Raw genomic sequence first — 20,308 nt, 5'->3', positions numbered from 1 at the left:
CGTTAATCGTAGAGTAAAAGTATGTAACAGGCAGATGGAAGCGTTTTGATTTGTAGTTCCTGAGATCTTGACGTTTCTACGGACAGACTGACATGGTTAGATCGACTCGGCTATTAATCCTGATCAAGAATATATGTTTTTTATATAGTCGGAAACGCTTCCTGTTGCCTGCTTCATTCTTATTATTATTATATTATATCAAAATAATGTTGTAAGTTATGTCATAGAATCATATATTTTCTTTATTTTTATTTATTTTTAAGAAACACAAATATATTATTCCGATCCTTCATTGTCGAGTCCAGAATATTTATTAGATGTCTGCAAAACCTAAAATAAAATTAAACAAACAATTAGGAAAACACGTATTATTAAAGTTTCAAAGTTGACTTTATATTATAGTCTCAATCTGTCAGGAAATGACAATTTCCACTAGAGTAATTACTAATTAAGATGTTTTCTGTGTCAAAAACTGTCTGCAACCAGGGAATTCCTTGTCTGTGCGATCACAGCCTTTATATTCAACTTTCATACCGCAGATTACCTTTTTGAAACCTTCTTAGTCACGCATCGTTCTTGAAACTACGCAGAAAGCGCAAGAAAAACATTTAAGCAGATGGTGTCATGCGTCTGCAGAAAATTTTGGCGTTTTCGAAAACAAATGTTAATTAAAGGATTGAATATTTTTATTGGAAATTCAAGATACAATCGGCGTTATTAGGGTGCTCTGTAAATCGTTTCAGCCTATCAACTGGACAAAACCGTTTGACCGATGTGCTTCGGGCTGTTTTATTTAGATCTAAAAATTGTTTCAAAGTGTGGGCGTGATCGGTTGGCGGCTTCAGGGCGTTAGAGTGGGCGTGGAAAAAGTTTTCTGGCAAATCTACAGAAGTTTTCAAGACTAATTAAATTCTGAAAAAATCTCCAATTGCTCAAAAATTTTGTGCTGCTTCATGGCGTTAGAGTGGGCGTGGCAAAAGGTTTTATTTTGCAATTCTGTAGAAATTAACAAGACTAATAAAATGTGAAAAAATATCCACACCTTTGTGGGCGTGGCAACATGGGTCAACAAACTTGCGGTGCGTCTTTGTCTCCAGAATCTTTATGCTGAATCCCAACATTCTAGCTTTAATAGTTCCTGCGATCTCGACGTTCATACGGACAGACGGACATGGCTAGGTCGACTCAAGAATAAATTTACTGTATGTGGTCGGAAACTCTTCCTTCAGCCTGATTATTCTTTTAAGCAAATATAGTATACCCTTTTATTCTACGTGTAACTGGTACAATTATCACTACCAATGAGGTCGGAGCCTCCAGATAGGGCATTCCACAAATAGAGTAAAGTCTGACCAAACTAGAATAACAAGATGCATAACGGCACACGATTTTTTTGGACACAATATTTTTGGCCTGACTCTAGAGCTGGCTCCAGGCCCTCTCGAATTTTTGTTTATGAGGCCTTTTGTTCATATGCCCTTCACTTTAAAAGTTCGTAGACTTTAAATCTATTTTCTTTTTGATCACTTGGCACCATGTTAAAATTCTGGTTTAGCATTGCCTTAACGATATAATTATTTATATATATATATATCGTATAGAAATAGCCGAATCTATGTGCATATCACAAAATAAATTTCAAAAATGAATATATATTGGAAAAATTGTCATTAGAGTATTCAGCGTGCGACGTGTGAAAAATTGTTTGACATTGTCTAGTAGACATCGATTCTTAGGAGCTAATGACTGCACGTCGTCCCTGAAGAAATCAAATTTGCTGTAAACAGGTCGCATATTTTTATTTATTTTATAATTATTATCTTTTTACTATCCGTGTTTGTATTATTCTTATGAAATCTATTCTTTAAAATGTATATTCTTTTTAGAAAAATGTATGTTTCAACATAAAAAAGTAATAATAAAAATTCCAGATAGCTACATTATTTTATTTATAATATGAAATATTTATGAACTTAATATTAATGCAGTAAAAGGTAATGCTCTTAGTACCCTGTTGAATTTTGGCTGCGAAATTGGCCAAAACTCCATATATGTAAATTCGTTTCTTAGATCAAATTTGATTTCGGTCCGAAAATAGTCTCCTAGCCCAAGTACGTACACATATACACGTTCTCGTCTTTTGTTTTTACTCATGCAAGCAAGCAAATTCTATTTTTAGATTTTTTACGCTATCAGGGTAAGCGAGCGGACGGAGGGCAATTTTGGCCGTCACCGAAAAAATTAACTGCATAGTGCTAAACCAATGTTGGCCGTTACGCATCTTGTTATTCTAGTGTCTTTGGTCTAACCGTATGCCATATTTATTATCAAAAGGGGCTATGTTTAGGACACAACAAAATAACATATTTTACTTACAAGTTCATTTTGAGAAGTTTTCTTCGACACAGAACGGTCATTGCGACAATCTCGTTTGAATTCGCTTTCCTCCAAATTTTTGCTCTCTCCGTTCGCGTTAGCTTTTTCTCTCAAAATTTCCGACCTAGAAAAAATATAACAGCAATCTAATAACTTATTTAAAAACATAAAAACTTAATTAATTTTTGTTGATCCAAAATATGTTGCTGAGTTAATAAGCTTTCTTATTAGCCGTTTATTTATTTTGCGATTTCAAACGATATGTTTTTATTGCTACAACCAATCAATGAGATTTTGCAACGATGAGATATGTATAGGTAACGATAAGTGAATGGCAATGAGCGACTTAAGTGCGGAGCGATCAGCAGAACGCAAAGCCAAAAGTGTAGGTGCGTGAGTACAAGAAAAAGAGCGAGAGAGGGGAGAGCTTAGATGCTCGCGCAGCTGATTTGCATAGATAACGAAAATCTTGCTGCATAGCTGAGGTGCATTAAAGTTGAACTGTGTCTCCAAAGTTAGCATTTGGAAGCGTGGCTTTCAACAGAATTCCTAAAGGGCAGCAGACAAAGCTTTATTCACTGCTCGCTTCGTCGATCCTGCTGCTGTATGACCCTTCGGTACGCTGATGGTGTTTCGGTCACTAAATCCAACGAAGACTTCTCTAAAGTCTTGACCATTTACTCGACGAATGCCAACAAAGGGTAAAAGCGAGGCGCGTGGGCTAGATGGCTGTCCTGATCCTTTAGTGTGCGGAGATTTTTCAAGAGAGGCTCTTATACGATTCTAGCACTGGCCTCTTCGTTAATGTTGAGGTGGCCAATTAGTTATGGAGTTTGTGTAATCCGAGAGACTGCCACATCCGGAAACAACCCATCCCAACTGTTTCTCTTGCATTAGCGGCAATCCTGGCAGAAGCTTGACTTGACCGATGCACAGTAGTTCGTAAAAGAGACTGGAGCCAAACAGTAAATCAATGCCTTGAGAACGATAAAACTCAGGGTCTGCGAGCTTTCGTTTTGCTATACGTTTTATGCTGCCCAAACAGTTGACTTATTTTGTTTGTCAGCATCAAACAACGTGAAAAATGCCTTTTATATTTGAAATTCCTTGTTTTGATGTCAGGGGAAGAAGAAATGTTTGCATTGCTAAGCTACATATCCCGACTTGCAGAACGTAGCTTCACACAAATCATAGATTTGGTGGGACGAACAAACAAAACTTTCTAAGCTAGCCATTGCAACTCGTAGCGAGTAGAAACAAGAAAGATAGTTCGTTTCATGGTTAACTTCGAAATTTCAAATTTATAGAAACCGTCCCAAAAATAAAATATTTGTTATGCTTTTTGGTAGGACTTATAGGCAGGCACAGTTATAAAGTAATTACTTCTCAACGCAGCAACCCTTACCCTTATACAAATTGACTTTTTCTGAAAAATTACAATACAGGCAATATTTTAATATTGGATTTCCGGGATATTGATAGATATTGGGAAATAAAACGAGAACAAATTTAAAACTCCTTTAAGCGTGACCATTTTGTAGGTGTAAGGAGGTGCGTGGCCATTGTTTTTGGTATACCAATAGAAAGTGGCAAGAAACAATAAAACGAAGAAAAATCAAAATATTTTTCAAAAGCAGCAGCTCTCTTGTACGCATATAGCCACAGCCGACCATTTTATGTGTGTGGAAATATATTGCATTGTAAATTTGACACAAAAAAGTGAATGGGGTACTTTTCAAGTTCTTAGACTTTAAATCTATAATATTTGTTTTGTTATGCAGCCCGTAGCCAGCAGCAGCTCATCATAAATTTGAGTTATTTATTTATCGCTCTTATACATTGCTCTGTGCAGCAATAGATTTTGCATTCCCAATAGAGAGCGAGCACAGCTGTTTTAATCTTTATTCTGTGCAACTTGCTCATTTGCCTTCTGCATAGCAAGTTCAGTTACAAATTAAGTGTTGATCGCACTGGTACTGTTGTGATACACATTAACTTTTAACCGGTTCGGTACGGGCACTGCCGCCGTTCGTTATACCCTACAGCCGTGTGTGGCAAAATATATTTAAATAAAACTGAAATATTAATTTAAACATTAACTCTACCGTATTTAAAAATTGCCACACCATTTCTCAGAGTCAATGAAAAAGTTCATTGCCTAAACAATATTTTTGAGTGACTGCTGCCATGTAAAAATTCTTATTTTGTATTGCCTTGACTTGAACAAGAGGAAATGCTAAAGTCGACTTCCCCGACAATCAGATAAGCATTACTCAGCTGGAAATGTAAACAAGAAATCTCATTATTTTTTGCAATATTAGTAGAAATTGGGGAAAAAAAGAGCGAATGCTATTGTCGAGTTCCCCGACTATAAGATACCCGTTACCCTTACTCAGCTAGTGTGAATGTGAACGCGAAATTTCATAATTTCAAAAATTCTATGATATCGGAAATAAAATGGGAAAAAATGTAAAAATTGTTCCAAAGTGTGGGCGTGGCAAGTTCGCCGGCTGTAGGACGTTAAAGTGTGCATGGCGAAAATTTTTTTTGGCAAATCGATAAAAATTTACAAGACTAATTAAAATGTGCAAAAATATCAACACGTATTTCAAAATAGTGGGCGTGGCAGTTTTGTGCGCTATGTGGGCGTTAGAGTGGCGTGGCAATATGGGTCAACAAACTTGCGCTGCGTTCTTGGCTCTACAATCTGTATTTTAACCTTCTAGCTTTTATAGTTCCTGAAATCTCGACGTTCATACCCACAGACGGACATGGCTAGATCGACTCGGCTATAGATCCTGATCAGGAATATATATACTTTATATAGTCGAAAACGCTTCGTTCTGGATGTTACATACTTTTCAACTTTTCATTTACTTTACGAGTAACGGCTATAATAATAGAGGTAAAACAAATTTAAAACTTGTACAAAAGTTATATTTTCTGTTTTTTGTATTAGTCTTATAAATTTATATCGATTTGCCAAAAATCTTTTTGCCACGCCAAACGCCCACAAAAAAACGAAAGCTGCCACGCCCACACTTCCGAAAAATGTTTGGATATGTTTTAATTATTGTTTTAGCCTTCTAAATAATGCTAAAAAAAACTTTTTGCTAAGCACATACTATCGCCCACAAACCTGACAAAACTGTCATGCCCAAACATTTGAAAAATGTTTTGATATTTTTTCATATATTTATAAGTCTTGCATATATGTAACGCCCACACTTATAAATTTTTTTTTATATAATTTTTATTTTATTCCCTAATATCTATCGATAAGCCAGAAAAATAATGAAATTTTGCGTTGCCATATCCAACAGCTGAGTAATGAGTATCTGATAATAGGGGAACTCGACTATAATATTCTGTCTTGCTTTTTTTTATAAATATGTATTTTTTTAACTTATTAAAAAATAGGTTTTTTATTACTAGTTGTGACTACCAAAGAGATTATAATAATAAGATGCGTAACGGCTATACATTAGTTTTGCAATTTTAATCCAAGAAACGAATTTACATATATGAACTTTCGGCCAATTTCGTTGTAAAAGATAATGTGAGCAGTAGCTTTTACAGCATTAATATTAAATTAATTAATATTTCAACTTATAATTAAAATAAAGTTGCGATCTGGAATCGTTCATATATATAGGGTGCGGCAGCATAATTTCTCTTTTTCAAAACTCAATGAAAACTTTTGCAGGCATCGGAAAATATTTATTTAATATGTTTAAAGCGAAACTGATTTCTAAAGACACGACGTGCGGTCATAAGCACCTAATAATAGATGTCTACTACTAGACAATGTAAACTCTAATTTTTCACACGTCGCAAGCCTAATACTTTAATGAAAATTATTCTAATATATAGTCATATTTGAATTTTATTTTGTGATATTATGTACATAGTTTCGGCTATTACTATTTCTAAGCTGCATCAAATAATAATATCGTTAAGGCAATGCAAAACAAGAATTTTTACACTATTTGTAATATAAATATTAATGGCACACATACAGTTGTCGTCTGTCACTGTATGCGTATAAGAGAGCTGCTGGCTGTAGAGCTCTTCGCTCTCTGGCTCATGAACATAAATTCGAGAAAGCCTAGAGCCACCTCTAGAGCCAGCTCTAAAAAGTCGTGTGCAAAAAATCGTATGGTGTTGCGCATGTTATAATAGTGTCTTTAGTTCTACGATGGCCAACAATTTCTCAAAATAATTTATGTGTTATATAGATTTTGGCTTCAAAATCTCCGTGCACAAGTATGCGATATACACACTTTTATGCTAATGTTCTTAGATATTTAGATATTTACGCTTTAAAATTTGCGTTTTTTTTTACCGCCGCCAGATGCAATTATGCATCTTGTTATACGTACAGCTGTGTTCAAAAAAATAGCAGTGCGATGGAAACTAAGAAACACAAATGTATTTCTCCATGTCCCTTTTTGGAATCCACTTTTTATTCCACTTATTTTTGTAAAATGGAATGTATAGATATAGAAAAAAAGAAAATCCCGTCAGTTTTTCATGTTATCCTTTTTTTATTTACATTCTTGAGCAAATTCACCACTTTTAGGCTGTTCATAAGAATAGCAGTCTCTGGTTTTGTCCATCGTAATGTCTCGAAATGATCAATATTTTCTAAAAAGTGAGTTTGGTTAAGATAATTCGTATATTTTAAAGGGCAATAAATTAAAAAAAAATTCAAAAAATTTTATTTAGTGGGTACCACTGCTCCCAGGAGAAAAGAATGTTAATTTTTAAGCTTAGAAAGGAAGGAAAAACATATAAGGACATTCAAAAAACCCTTGAATGTTCTGCCAAAATGGTATCCAATGCCATTAAATATGAACGGAAGCCCGAAAACCGTGGTACCATACGTAAAACCACAGATATAGAGGATCGGCGCATAGTTTGTTACAGCAAAGTCTATCCTTTTGCATCCTTTGGGGACATAAAGTCTGAGCTGAACTTGGGAATAAGCGACGTTACTATTCAGAGATGACTACTGAATCAAAATGTTTGTGAGAGGAGTCCACAAAAGGATCCCCTACTTAGCCCTAGGCATATTAAGGCAAGGTTAAGCTTCCGTAAGACCTACCTAATCTGGCCAGTCTCCAAATGGCGTAATATCTTTTGGATTGATGGGTCAAAAATAGTTCTATTTGGTGGAACTGGTTCACTCCAGTATATCTGATGACCTCCAAACACGGAGTACCACCCAAAACACCCACTGATGACTTTCAACCATGGTGGACCGAAAATTATGGTATGGGCTTGTTTTTTTACAATGGTATGAGTCCATAATATGATTTATGGTATTATAGACCAAAACGCATATGCAAATATACTTAGTGATGTCTTACTGTCATATTCTGAATATAATATACCCTTAAAATAGACATTCCAACAGGATAATGATACGAAACGCAGAAGCTCATCGGCTAAGAATAGGTTCACCCGAAATAGAATAGATGTAATGCAGTGGCCAGCATCATCTTCCGATTTAAACCCGATTGAAAACCTGTGGGGGGACATTAAACAATATGTGTCGAAAAACTCCCCGACGTCTAAGGCTCAGATTTGGCAAGTTGTGCAGGATGCATAGTCAAAAATTCCCCCCAAACGTTGGCAGGACCTGGTGGACTCCATGTCACGTGGGTGTAAGGCTGTGCTGGCTAACAAAGGCTATCCAGCCAAGTTTTAGGCTCTAATTAACACATTAAAAAGAAAAACTAAGTTCGTTCTTAGTCAAGATGATTTTTTTTTAATATTTTTTCATAGCACTGCTATTTTAGTGAACACCTGAATTTCTACCTATTATGTTGTTTTAATCTATATTTTCGAAACTATTGAAGAAATAAAAGTGAAACATTTGCTAAATTGTTTGAAATTAAATACCTAACGATATTATAAAAAAAATTTGACCATTAAAATTGTAAATCATAGGAATTTTTAACTTAAACTCGCAGGTCCCAAGCACTGCTATTTTTTTGAACACAGCTGTATGTATGTCTTTAGTTCGGCTCCCTTCAGGACGCTGATGTTCAGACTCCAAGGCATTTGGTCATTTGGATCCAATAGCGTGTAGCCCGTTTTTTAGTCGAGGCCCGTCGGAGCGGGACGACGACCCGAACGACGCCGAACTTCTTAGCCTGAGCCATCTTCTAAATGGGCCTTCTCCCATTCCACAATGGTCGGCGGTCTCGGAACAAGTTAACCAACTGTCAATCACTGGCTTTAGCGACAATGATGAATTTTAGAGTGTATACTATTTATTATTACTGCTATTTTTCTTGGTTTTCAATATTGCAATATTTTGTACGGGGTGTTTGGAAACCTGTGCAAAAAAGTGTATTTTAATTTTATTTCAGAACTTTAATATGTTAAAGGTGCGATCGTCACTAGTATTTTAGTTCATCAATTGGTTAAATGTTTTCGCGAATTAAGGCATACAATTCAAGGCACCACCCGACTATTAGTAAAACAAACCGCTCGTACGTAAGAAACAAAAACATCTGCTTAAGGCTGACGGCAGAGTCCACGCGAGAAGTGAAGCGAGGAGATGGCACAGTGAGAGCTTTGCAAGAAGAGACATACATATTTTAGTTATTAATGTGAACATGATGGATTCGGACGAGGAATTTTTCTGTTCAAAAAAACCTGGCGCCCACCCCCTTAACTACAATATAAATGGAAAAGGCGAATTCGATAATTTATATCGCTTTATCGCTTGAGCTCGCAACTAGCTTCACTCTCACTCTGACATCTTTCGAGCGATTGCGCTTAAAAATGCGTGCAGTTGTCTATCGCTCGTTCTCGCCCAATATTATCGCTTCGCTTTGCTTTTCGCGCACACTCTGCCGTCAGCCTAAAATATAATTACAGCAGTAAGAGTAAACATTGAAAAGATTTGGATGCGTGTAGCGCTAGAGTCGATAGAATCCACTGGAATAGTACCTACATAAGGATTGTCAAATCAAAATTATTTAATGCGTGCACTTTTTAAATTTTTTTTAAGACTAAAATGTTTTGATTCAAAGTAAATGTTCAAAATAAATTGTTTTGTGATTCTTTCCATATCATTTTTGTATGTAGTAAATAACAAAATTTATATATAGTATATATATTTTAATACCTGTTAAACTGGCCTCGGGCATGATTCAATTTATGGATTTCTTCGTCACGCTGTTTTTCACCTGAAATAAAAACGGACAAGGTTATTCCATGTTCTTTTTTTTTTGGCAATTTGCAGAAAAACTATGCCGCTGAGTACAGTGACCATTAATCAATGTTACAAACTACAAACATTAATAACATTCCATAAATATATTTGTATACACGTTACTAGTGGTAAAAGGGTACACTAGATTTATTGAAATGTAAGTTAAAACGAAGGGAAACGCTTCCTTATATATGTATAAACTATATTAATGTCTACATGTTTACATATATAAACGCTTCCCTACATATGTATATAATATATATATTGTATATATACATATATAAATATATATACAAGTTAACACGCAGCACTTTCTTTCCCCTCCCAACCACGATCGATGCCACCTCTGCAGCTGCGGTCATTGTTATGCAAGCGGGGCTGTTCCTACCCCACCTCCATCGCAGCGTCAGCACCGGAGGACAGGTCAAGGACTCTGGAGATCTGCAGCATAGCGCTGAAGAAGCAGCCAGGCAGTCGAATTTCGGCAGCGGACCGGAGCTAACTTTTAAGTCTAAACTTTGTATTTAATTATAGGAAATAAAACTAGCTGATAATCTGAGCAAGTCCAAGCATCATTTTTGATACAATCGAATCTCAAAGAATGCAGAAAGAAATAAAAACATGTAGAGTGGCAAAATCCACACAATCCACATCCACTCATTGTATTAATCAATATCCCAAGCGGGCGTTTTCGCTCCCGAAATAATATAAAAAAACGGGCAATAAGTGACATTATTCACATAATCACCACTTTCGGAAAAAAATAAGGATATGCAGAGTGGCGAATCCCACGCAATATTCACAATTCACATCCCCCAAACGGCCGATCTCGCTCCAGAAATAATGTAAGAAAAGATCAAAAGAACAAATCATTTTTATTTCTTAGCGTTGTCCTTAGTCAACTGACGGGACATTAGTTCGACTCAATAAAATACAAACATTTCACTAGCGCAGTCGGTAGGATATACAAAAAGTATCCGAAAAAAAGAACAACGCGAAAACTTGGATTATAATTCCAATTCAGTTGTCAAACTCAAAAAGTGGAAGTGGAACTAGAAAACAAAAAACAAATACAAAATAAAAACATACATATAAAATTCTACGAAAGTTAAGTTAAACAAACATACATTTATACTTAAATAAATATAAATAAGGGCAAATAAAAGTAAAACATTAAAAAAAAGATATTTTCCAAAACAGTGAAAATTAAAAATCTACAATAACAATGGAAAACCGATTGCCGCACCCCAAATCGAAGCGCTGAGCTACCTTGCCGAAGCCGTCGGCAGCTAAGAGACATAATGCCATTTAAGGGTGATCCAGAAACACTCTAGACCTTCATAAGCAAAGTGGCCTTCGTGATTTTACTCTACCAAACTATCGATGTGCGACAACAGAGAATTCCACTTGGCGCTACCAAAAGGAACTTGGCCGGACACGTAACACGATCCTTGGGACTTCCGATCCACATCTAAGAATACTAACTTCCCGATTACCAAACGACTTAGACCATCGGACAAAGGACAAACCATATCTCTATAGCCGAATTGAGATTTCAAGACGGAAACGAATACGAAGAATTTCCACCCAGTTATTATTAACAACAGGTACAACCCGTCCAAATTGAAGGCGAGTTTTTCTAATAATTAAGATATGCTGATTGGCAGCAAATTGTTGAAAAATTCCCAAGAATTTATAAATTACAAAAATAACACTAAATAACATTTAAGTTACTTACTTGAGAACCGGGAAGAAACCAAAACTAGTATATTCGAAAGAAACCAGACTGAGTTTTTAGTCCAGGATTTCATACAAAAAATAGATTTTTCACTGTTTCGATTAGATCGTCCAAATCAGGAGGACATTTAAAAGTTGAAAGGTTTATTTAATAAATTTTAAAATCTTCAATATAAAGAAGGAGATAAAATAAAGTAATTCGCTATACAACAGTGCTAATACCTGGGTGGTACCAAAAAAACGGATGCTTCTGGAATAGTAATTAATTACAAAAAACTCAATAAAATAACTATCCCTGACAGATATCCCATACCAAACATGGACAAAATCCTTGGTAAATTAAGAAATTGTCAATATTTTACAACTACATATTTGGCAAAAGGATTTCACCAAATAGAAAATTACCCAGAATCGATGTCTAGAACTACATCCTCCGCCAAAAGTGGAGATTATCGAATACATTCGAATGCCATTTGGCCTTAGGAATGCACCCGCTACCGTTCAAAGGTTCATGAATAATAAACTTCGGCCTTTGCTTAACAAACACTGTTTAGCATATCTGGATAATATTACAAATTATTCCAAATCCCTTACTGAACAATTACACTCATTACAGCCCGTTTTTTCAAAACTCGCAGAACCAAATTTTAAATTGCAGCTAGATAAATGTGAATTCTTAAAAAGGAAACCTCGTTTTCTTGGCCAAAAACCCTCTGAATATAAAAGGCATAAGTTCGTATTCAATTACAAAATAGGTAGAAGAGATCAGAGCTTTCCTTTTATTAACCGGTTATTATCGTAAATATCCTATATCCTTTATAAGCAGAGCACTTAATGAAAACGAATTAAATTACAGCGCTATCGAAAAAGAATTAATCGTCATAGTTTGGGCCACTAAAACTTTTAGAAATTATTTACTGGGATGACAATTTCTTATTGCTAGTGACCATCAACCTCTTAGATGGCTTCATACCTTAAAGGAACCGAATGCTATGTTACAAAGATGAAGAGCTAGATTAAACAAATACCAATTTAAAATCGATTATATTAAAGGGAAGGAACGTCAGTTGCCGATGCATTATTGAGATTTAAAATTGCAGAAAACCATCATAGTGAAATTACTTAACATAGTGCCGAAGACAATAGCAACCTAATTCACTTATCAGAAAAACCAATAAACTATTTCAAACAAGAGAAAATGCTATAGTCAAGTTCTCCAACTATCAGATACCCGTTACTCAGGTAGTGTGAATGTGAAATTTCATAATTTTTCTGGGATATCGATAGGTATTGGGGAATAAAATTAGAAAATATTTAAAAATGGTTTAAAAGTGTGGCCGTGACCGTTTTTGGCGTTTTGTAAGTGAGTGTTTTTGGTATACCGATGTTGAAAAGACAAACACTAAAACGATGAAAAATCTAAACATTTTTTAAAAGTTTGGGCGTGATCGGTTTGGCGGCTTTACGGCGTTAGAGTGGGCGTGGCAAACAGTTTTATGGCAACACGATAAAAATTTACACTGCTAATAAAATTATGAAAAAATATCAAAACATTTTTCAAAATTTTGGGCGCTGCAGTTTTGGGCGGTTCGGGGGTGTTAAAGAGAGCGTAGCAAAAATTTTTTTGGCAAATCGATAGAAATTAACATAACTAATAAAATTATGAAAAAATATCCAACAATTTTTCAAAAATGTCGTCGTGGCAGTTCTTGCAAATCGATAGAAAATTACTATAATCAAATTATCAAAGAATAACCAGAAATTGTCCAAAAATGTGGGCGTTAGAGTAGCAAAAAGTTTTTTGCACATCGATAGATATTTACAAAACTAATATAAATGTAAAAAAAATCAACACGTTTTTCAAAAGTGTGGGCGTGTCAGTTTTGTGCGGTTTGTGGGCGTTAAAGTGGCAACATGGGTCAACAACTTGCGCTGCCTTTTTGTCTCTACAATCTGTATGCTGAATCTCAACCTTCTAGCTTTTATAGTTCCTGATATCTCGACGTTCATACGGACAGGGCTAGGTCGACTCGGCTATGGGTCCTGATAAAGAATACACTGCGCGTCAACAGATTATCGCCTCCCTGCATCTTATGTTTTGTATTTTGGCCTTGCACGAAAATCTATAAATTGTATTGTTTTTTGTTCTCTGATATCCCCTCTCTCTTTGAGGGTAAAAAAGAGGGCCTGAGAAGAACCGTTATCTTTTTAATTATGCTTTGTTTTATTTTCGGCGAATAATTGATTATTTATTTTGCATCATCAGATTAGCGCCCCCCAATGCTGTTTTGAATATCTTCCATAATTTGAAAGGCAGGACAACATTTTTTATGTTGTTAAATTAAAGTTTTGTTTAATTTTGCGAAAAAAAATGGGAAGAGGAAATGTTAACCTTGCAGGAAAAATGGGAAATCATATCTTTCTATGAATGCAGGCTGAATTTTAATAAAATTGCAGAAAAAACCGGCAGACATCGCAAAACTATAGCCAATTTTATTAAAAACAAGTAAGCTTATGGAAAAAACTATAAAGGTGGCAATAACAGTGTCTTTAAAGCGAAAGATCGCAGATCCATACGTCGAATACCTTGCAATTCGCACGATTTCTCCGTCAAAATTCGAGAAGAAAGTGATGAAAACCAAAGCAAATCGTTGATTTAAAGGGTGATTAAGAAAGCGTAACATTTAAAACACGAAAAACTTAAAAACAACACCTCTTAATAGGTTACGAAAAAAGCAACACTGAGTTCTGCTCGAGCTCATATGACCTGTTCTAAGTAGTGGCATTATGTTGTATTTTCGGACGAGAAGAAATTTATCTGGAGGATTTGATTTGCGTAAAGAGGAGCACATTTTGGATCGCTTTCACAGTCAGCTTGGAGGTGTCATGGTAAGGGGCACAGTATCCTATTATGGCCCCTGTGAATTGCAGTTTTTAACACCTAAAATTAACGCGAAAGATTATAATTGTGTATTAAAAACTGCATTTCCCTATTTTAAAAACGTTTTTGGAAATCTAGCACGACAAAGCCCCAATCCACTTTGCACTTTCGGTAAAAACATGAATTCAAAGCGAAAATGTAAAAATTCTGGAAGGTCCGGCATACTCCCAGGACCTTAATACAATAAAAACCGTGGGGATGGTTGGGTGGTAAACAATATGCCACTCAAGAGGAATCGATCACCGGAATAAAACTTGGTTGGTCTACGATTACTTTGGATTACCTACAAAAAATATATGATTCACTTCACCCAGACGAATGTGTGAAGTCCTTGAAAACAAAGGAGGATCAACTCATAATTAATTTCCTTTAAAAATTTAATTTTAACTTAATAATTTCGAAATTAATCGAAAAAAACTTAAATTATCGTTTAAATATTTAGCGCCCCAATCTGATGACGCAATTTTCACTTACCCATTTATGGATTGTTTTTCTTTTTTATTGAAATAAAAAACCTATAAACAACAAACTGCATCCTATATAAACTTTTTATTTATAAAATTGTTCAACTTTTAATGGGAACAAATTTTCAAAGCTCTCGCTCAAACCGATTTCCAAATATCTCACAACAAAAATTTTTGCTCAGAGGGCGCTAACCTGGTGACGCGCAGTGTATGTTATTATTATTAAGATTAAAGAGCAACTTAATGATTATGAAGAGTTTACCGTTATTATTAGGGCATTTGTGGGTATACTCAAATGAGCATGGAGCCTAGTGTTGTTCCGGCCTCCAGAACCTTTGTGAATCTTCCAAAATTTAAAAGTTATCAATTGCTTTTATGACCAAGACTTTTCCCATCGCATCACATTTGAGATTTGTTAACTGGGCGGGGCACTCCATGACATCGACTCGATTAGCTACGAAGACCTATTTGGGAAGTGTACTTGTATGTTTTGGATCATTGTTCTGTTGGATCGTCGTCTAAGGTATATGGGAGCATTACCTTCATAAACATTTTGACGTATAGATAATGATCCGTGATGTTTTTGATCCTATATAATGTCTCCATAATATGGAAATCTCCCCAAATCATAGTTGATTAACTCCTGTTCTCTACTATTTCTTACGTATTTTTCGTGGAAAAACTACAGAGATAATACTACCTTGAGTCACTGTCCTCAAACCGACCCCAACATTTTCCTCCTCTGCTCCAATTCAAGCAATCGCATGCAAACCTAAATCATTTGACTTCATGTTTTTTTTCTGAGTAACGAAGCTTTTTTTTGGGCATCTTGAAATGAGGATCGAGTCGTCTTCTAATTACTAATAAACTTGCATTTTTTGAAGCAACAGGCCCGAAAGTCGGAATCATAGACTATCCTCCTAAGCAATGATCTCACCTTTTGGTCAATAACATGGCCAATAACTATTAAGTTACTAAGTTACTATATGCCTACATACAGCTGCGGTTAAAATAATAGCACTACTGCAGGTGGAAAGTTGATTTCCTAAAAAAAGGTATTGAATGTTTATTTTTTTAAAAGTCTGATTGCATGAATAACAAGTACCATATGTAGTCTCTCTAAGCAAGAAATTTTGACTCTCTCAATGTAACGGTTCTTTTTGTTTTTGGGCACTTTCTGCAAAAGGGCGCTAAATGAGGCGGTAACAAAAATAGCACTGACCACGTTTTTGCTGAATAAAATTAATAGGAGTGATTGCTTTGGGTTTTTTTTCGACATATTTTGAAAAAAGGAGTTGCATTAAAGGTTTTAATTGAATTTTTTTCAAAAGAAGACCAAAAATTCTCTAGTTATGGCTCGGGGAAAGCATTCTACCGTCGAAAAAAGGAATTTGATTAAAAACATGATCTCTGAAGGTAAAACCTACGCTAAAATGGGACGGTTTGTTGGTTTTTCAAACAAAATGATCCGTAACGCACTTCTGTTTGTCGAAAATAACGAAAAATGTGGAAGAAAGCCCTCTATGTCCAACGTGGAGATCAAGCGCTTGGTTCGGCAAAGCAAGAAGGAGCCTTTTAAGCCGGCGACGAAACTGAAGAAGGAGCTTCAGATAGCTGAAAGCGTTGAAACAGTTCGCAAACACTTTAGTCTTATGTTCCGCGTCCACCACGAACTGAAAAAAATCCTCGCTTCACCTTTAAGACGGTAAATCACGGGGGATCCAACATCATGGTATGGGCGTGCTTTTCATACTATGGAGTAGATCCGATTCATATGATTCAAGGCATCATGGATCAGCACATTTACACAGATATCCCGGAAAATGTGATGGCGACATATGCCGAGGATGAAATGCCGTTTTTTTTGGACATTTCAACAGGATAACGACCCAAAACACACGAGGAAGAAGGCTCGAAAATGGTTTGAGCAGAAATCGATCCGAGGGATGAAATGGCCTGCTCAGTCATCCGACTTGAATCCAATCGAAAAACTTTGTGCGGACGTGAAAAAAAGGTTTCTGAAGCCAAACCCAACCATAACGAGGAACTTTGGATTCATGGGGGATCGAGGATCAAGGATTCATGGAGCAAAATTCCTCAAAAACGGTACCAGGACTTGGTGGACTCCATGCCAAGAGGATGCGCAGCTGTCATTGCCTACAATGGTCACGCAACCAAATATTAATATTCTTTAAACATAGTTCTTAAGATATAATCCATTTGTTGAACTCTTATTTTATTTTTTTAGTTAGTTTTAGCAAAATACGAGAAACAGTGCTATTTTTGTTACCGCCTAAATTTGGAGGTTTTTTTTTGTTTTACCAATTATTTTTAAAATATCCATTAGATCTGTTACCAATTTTATTATTTCGATTGAAAATCATTGTAGTATTTAAGATTAGTGGAAAAAATGATGAAAAAATGTCAGAAAATAGAGAAACGCTGGGGCAAACACGAAATGTGCTTTTGGTGCTATTATTGTTACCGCAACTGTATATAGCATATCAAAAAATTAATATGGAGAGCACACCAGAGCACATTATATACATATGTATCGAAAGTGCACATTACCAATTATTAGTATTTGATATGCAAATACCAACTATTTGAATAATTTTGTGCAACTTAAAATTTTATTAATAGAATAATACAATTTATATACGATTTTAACGTTTTTTTTTTTTTTTTGATAAAGTATTCTCGGCTCGAAAATAGTGTTTGGGTTTGGATTGGGTTTTAAACAATGGTATAATTCACAGACATCTCATTTTTTTCCGCCACCCAGAAAGTAGGTGCATGATGCAAACCAAATGTATAGGAGTTACGTTATTGATTATATTGGAAAAATACGGCTTTTCTCCGACATTTTCGAAAAATGTTAATTTGTTGTATTTTATGTCTTTGTATATATCCTCCTCCTCTGACACAAAGTTTTATTTCCTTTTGTTTGATTATAAATATGCTTTTTGGTTAGATTAAAAACTCAAGTCAGATAAAATTCACTCCTACATTCGGACAAATATCTAGATTTTAGTTACCTGGGTACTTATTAATTTTGTCGCTTTCCTTGTAGTCCTGATTCGTGCGCCAACTAACTGTTGCACTTGGACTTTCATTATCATTTTTATCCACCTGGAGTTCGGCAAGTTTTTCATTTAAACCCTCTTCTCGGCGACCCGTATCCTGTTTTCGAGCGAGAGCCAATCTTTGCTCAATCTCCAACTCCCTTGCTGCTGTATCTACCGGTTTTGCAGACCCAAACACGTTTAATGATGAAGTTCCGCCTTGTTTATCCAAATTAAATTCATCAACGTCATTTTTTTCGATTTCAATTGTCTTAACATCTGGCAATGGCAAGGTTCTTGGTTTTAAATTCAATTTTGGTCTTTCTTCAACTTTGGATGTCTCTTCTCGAGAATATCTGTCTGCTATTTTGACCCGACCTTCGCGATATTTTTCAGATACTTGGTCAACTTCTCTCCGTGTAGGGGAAGTATCAATAGATTGCGGTCTTGCGCTCGTGCGCCAAGATCCAGGAGTGTTCACATCATCTCTATCTGGTAAAGATTTTCTCTCTCTATTAAAGCTTCTTTCAAAATTGGAAGAATAACCAAAGTTACTGCCGTTGTTTTGGCTATCTCGCCTCCAATTTCCGGAATCTCTATTTTCTCCATTATTACCAAAGCCATCAAACCGCCTATTATTTTTTTGTCGGCTTTGCTGGTCGTTTTCATTCGATAACTCAATGCGAATGCGGCGACCTTTAATAGAGGGGTCTGGTAAACTAAGTACGTGAATTAAATCCTCTCGATTTTCCAACTCCACATAGCCAAAGCCTCTGGAACGACCATTTTCGCCATCTTCTCTGGGTAGTCTCAGAGATATTAAATTAATACCTTCAAAAAACTCGTAGAGGTCATCTTCATTTGCGTCAAATGGTAAATTATTGATATAAGCAATAAATGGGGCTTTATGAGGAATAGAATTATCGTCAAATATCCGATTTGCCCTCGGAGCGGTCGGAAGCTGATAAACCAACGGCAATGTACCACTTCCATCATCGCTATCATCGCCATCTAAATTTCGTATTTTTTTTGAGACTTGGGTTGTTCCGACTGGTGCATCAGAATTGCATAGAAATGATTGCAATGATATAACTGTTCCTTTATTCTTTTTGCCCTTCTTTCCTAAAATATAAAATAAAAATTTATTTGAAAAACATTAGTAGAAATGATGACCAATATATATAATAAAATAATATTTTAAGCAAGATTACACATATACATGTGTATAAGCATGTACAGGTGGACATGTGTGACTTTTACATTACGTGTCAAGAAAAAAACCATGCGGAACCACACAACCACACAATTAAATATACTACCTCTTGGCAATTATTAAAAATACAATTTTTTAACTTTAAGCTCAAATATAAAAAGATTTCTAACCTGCGGAAGCCATTTTAACCAATGTTTCCAATCTGTAATTTTGATAATTTACCGAATTCACAAAAATATAGAAATCAATTTTCTTATATCGTTATCGATATTTATTCCGGGCTTAACTGCACCAGTTTGACAACTGGCTTATACTCAAAACCCAAAGAGCACATCCTAATGAAACAGTTGGAAATTTTGACATGTGTGAAAATCCATTACCAATAATGAAATTGAACATAATGTTAGAAGACTTTTTGGTTTTATTTTAAGATCAAATATTAAGCGCAATTTCATGTGCATCATATGCTTTCGCTCTCTTTCCAAAGTCGTTCATGTCTGTATGCTTATTATGCTTAATTGACTGTGGTAATGTTTTCTAAATATGAATAGTGTAAAAAAAATTTGGTTTATCTGAACCTTAGTGTTAATATTTTTGCCCTAAATAAAAACGAAATCCTAATACATATAATATAATACAAAAATGCTATCAAGTATATTCTTAGCAAGATAAATTAAATATATTTGTTTTCAAAAGTAATAAATAAAAGCCTTAGGCTTACTCGCTGCACAAACAGCTTTATTTATAAGTAGGAATATAGAGCCTTTAACAAAAAGCCAAGATGAATTTCCAAGATTATGTGGAGCATTTAGTTCGTTTCAACAATTTTACAGCTTACAATGCTTTTCTTTGAAAAGGGGGTGAGTGGTGTGGACTTATTTGACTTAAAATTTTTCATAAGCTGTAATAAGACACGCTCCTAATCTAACTTGCAATCTGAACTGGCGATGTTCCTAATTCCACTTTGCATTTTGACTGTCTTTACTTGCCTCCCAGTGAAAAGTTCTTTTTTGTGAAAAATAATTGTTTTGGAGTGATCTTTTATACACAGAACAAGGAAAAAGATTTTTTCCATAAAATAGAAGTTTGCATAGTATTCAATAATATTAAAATTGTACAATGCACTATATATACCCCTTACTCGTAGAGTGATGTATTGAAAAGTATGTAACATGCAAAATAAAGCGTTTCCAACCCTATCCGTAAGAATTTTACGGTTTCGATTGACAAGGGGTCATACGTACTTCGGCAAAAATTATCGGGAAGAATTCCATACTGCTG

General features: G+C 35.3%; 1 protein-coding gene across 1 annotated transcript; it reads right to left on the bottom strand.

The window, feature by feature from the left end:
- Window positions 1-224: 224 nt before the first annotated feature.
- LOC117139401 (eukaryotic translation initiation factor 4B) lies at window positions 225-19,307 on the bottom strand. Its single transcript, XM_033301668.1, has 5 exons — window positions 19,198-19,307; window positions 17,788-18,936; window positions 9,521-9,581; window positions 2,377-2,500; window positions 225-330 (listed from the first exon to the last, which is right to left on the bottom strand). Exons 1-5 carry the CDS (start codon window positions 19,208-19,210, stop codon window positions 277-279), a joined length of 1,401 nt encoding a protein of 466 aa, XP_033157559.1. The 5' UTR covers window positions 19,211-19,307; the 3' UTR covers window positions 225-276.
- Window positions 19,308-20,308: the final 1,001 nt, after the last annotated feature.

The sequence above is a fragment of the Drosophila mauritiana genome, chromosome 3L (assembly GCF_004382145.1).
Source record: "Drosophila mauritiana strain mau12 chromosome 3L, ASM438214v1, whole genome shotgun sequence".
NCBI classification, from domain to species: domain Eukaryota; kingdom Metazoa; phylum Arthropoda; class Insecta; order Diptera; family Drosophilidae; genus Drosophila; species Drosophila mauritiana.
The sequence above is the reverse complement of the archived record's forward strand: the minus strand, read 5'-3'. Positions and strand labels throughout refer to the sequence as shown.

Coding starts and splice junctions, on each gene's coding strand:
- LOC117139401 (XM_033301668.1), bottom strand. Junction 9,582..17,787: donor CAAAATTAATAAGTACCCAG/GTAACTAAAATC, acceptor TTTTTATTTCAG/GTGAAAAACAGCGTGACGAA. Junction 331..2,376: donor AAACTTCTCAAAATGAACTT/GTAAGTAAAATA, acceptor ATTTTATTTTAG/GTTTTGCAGACATCTAATAA.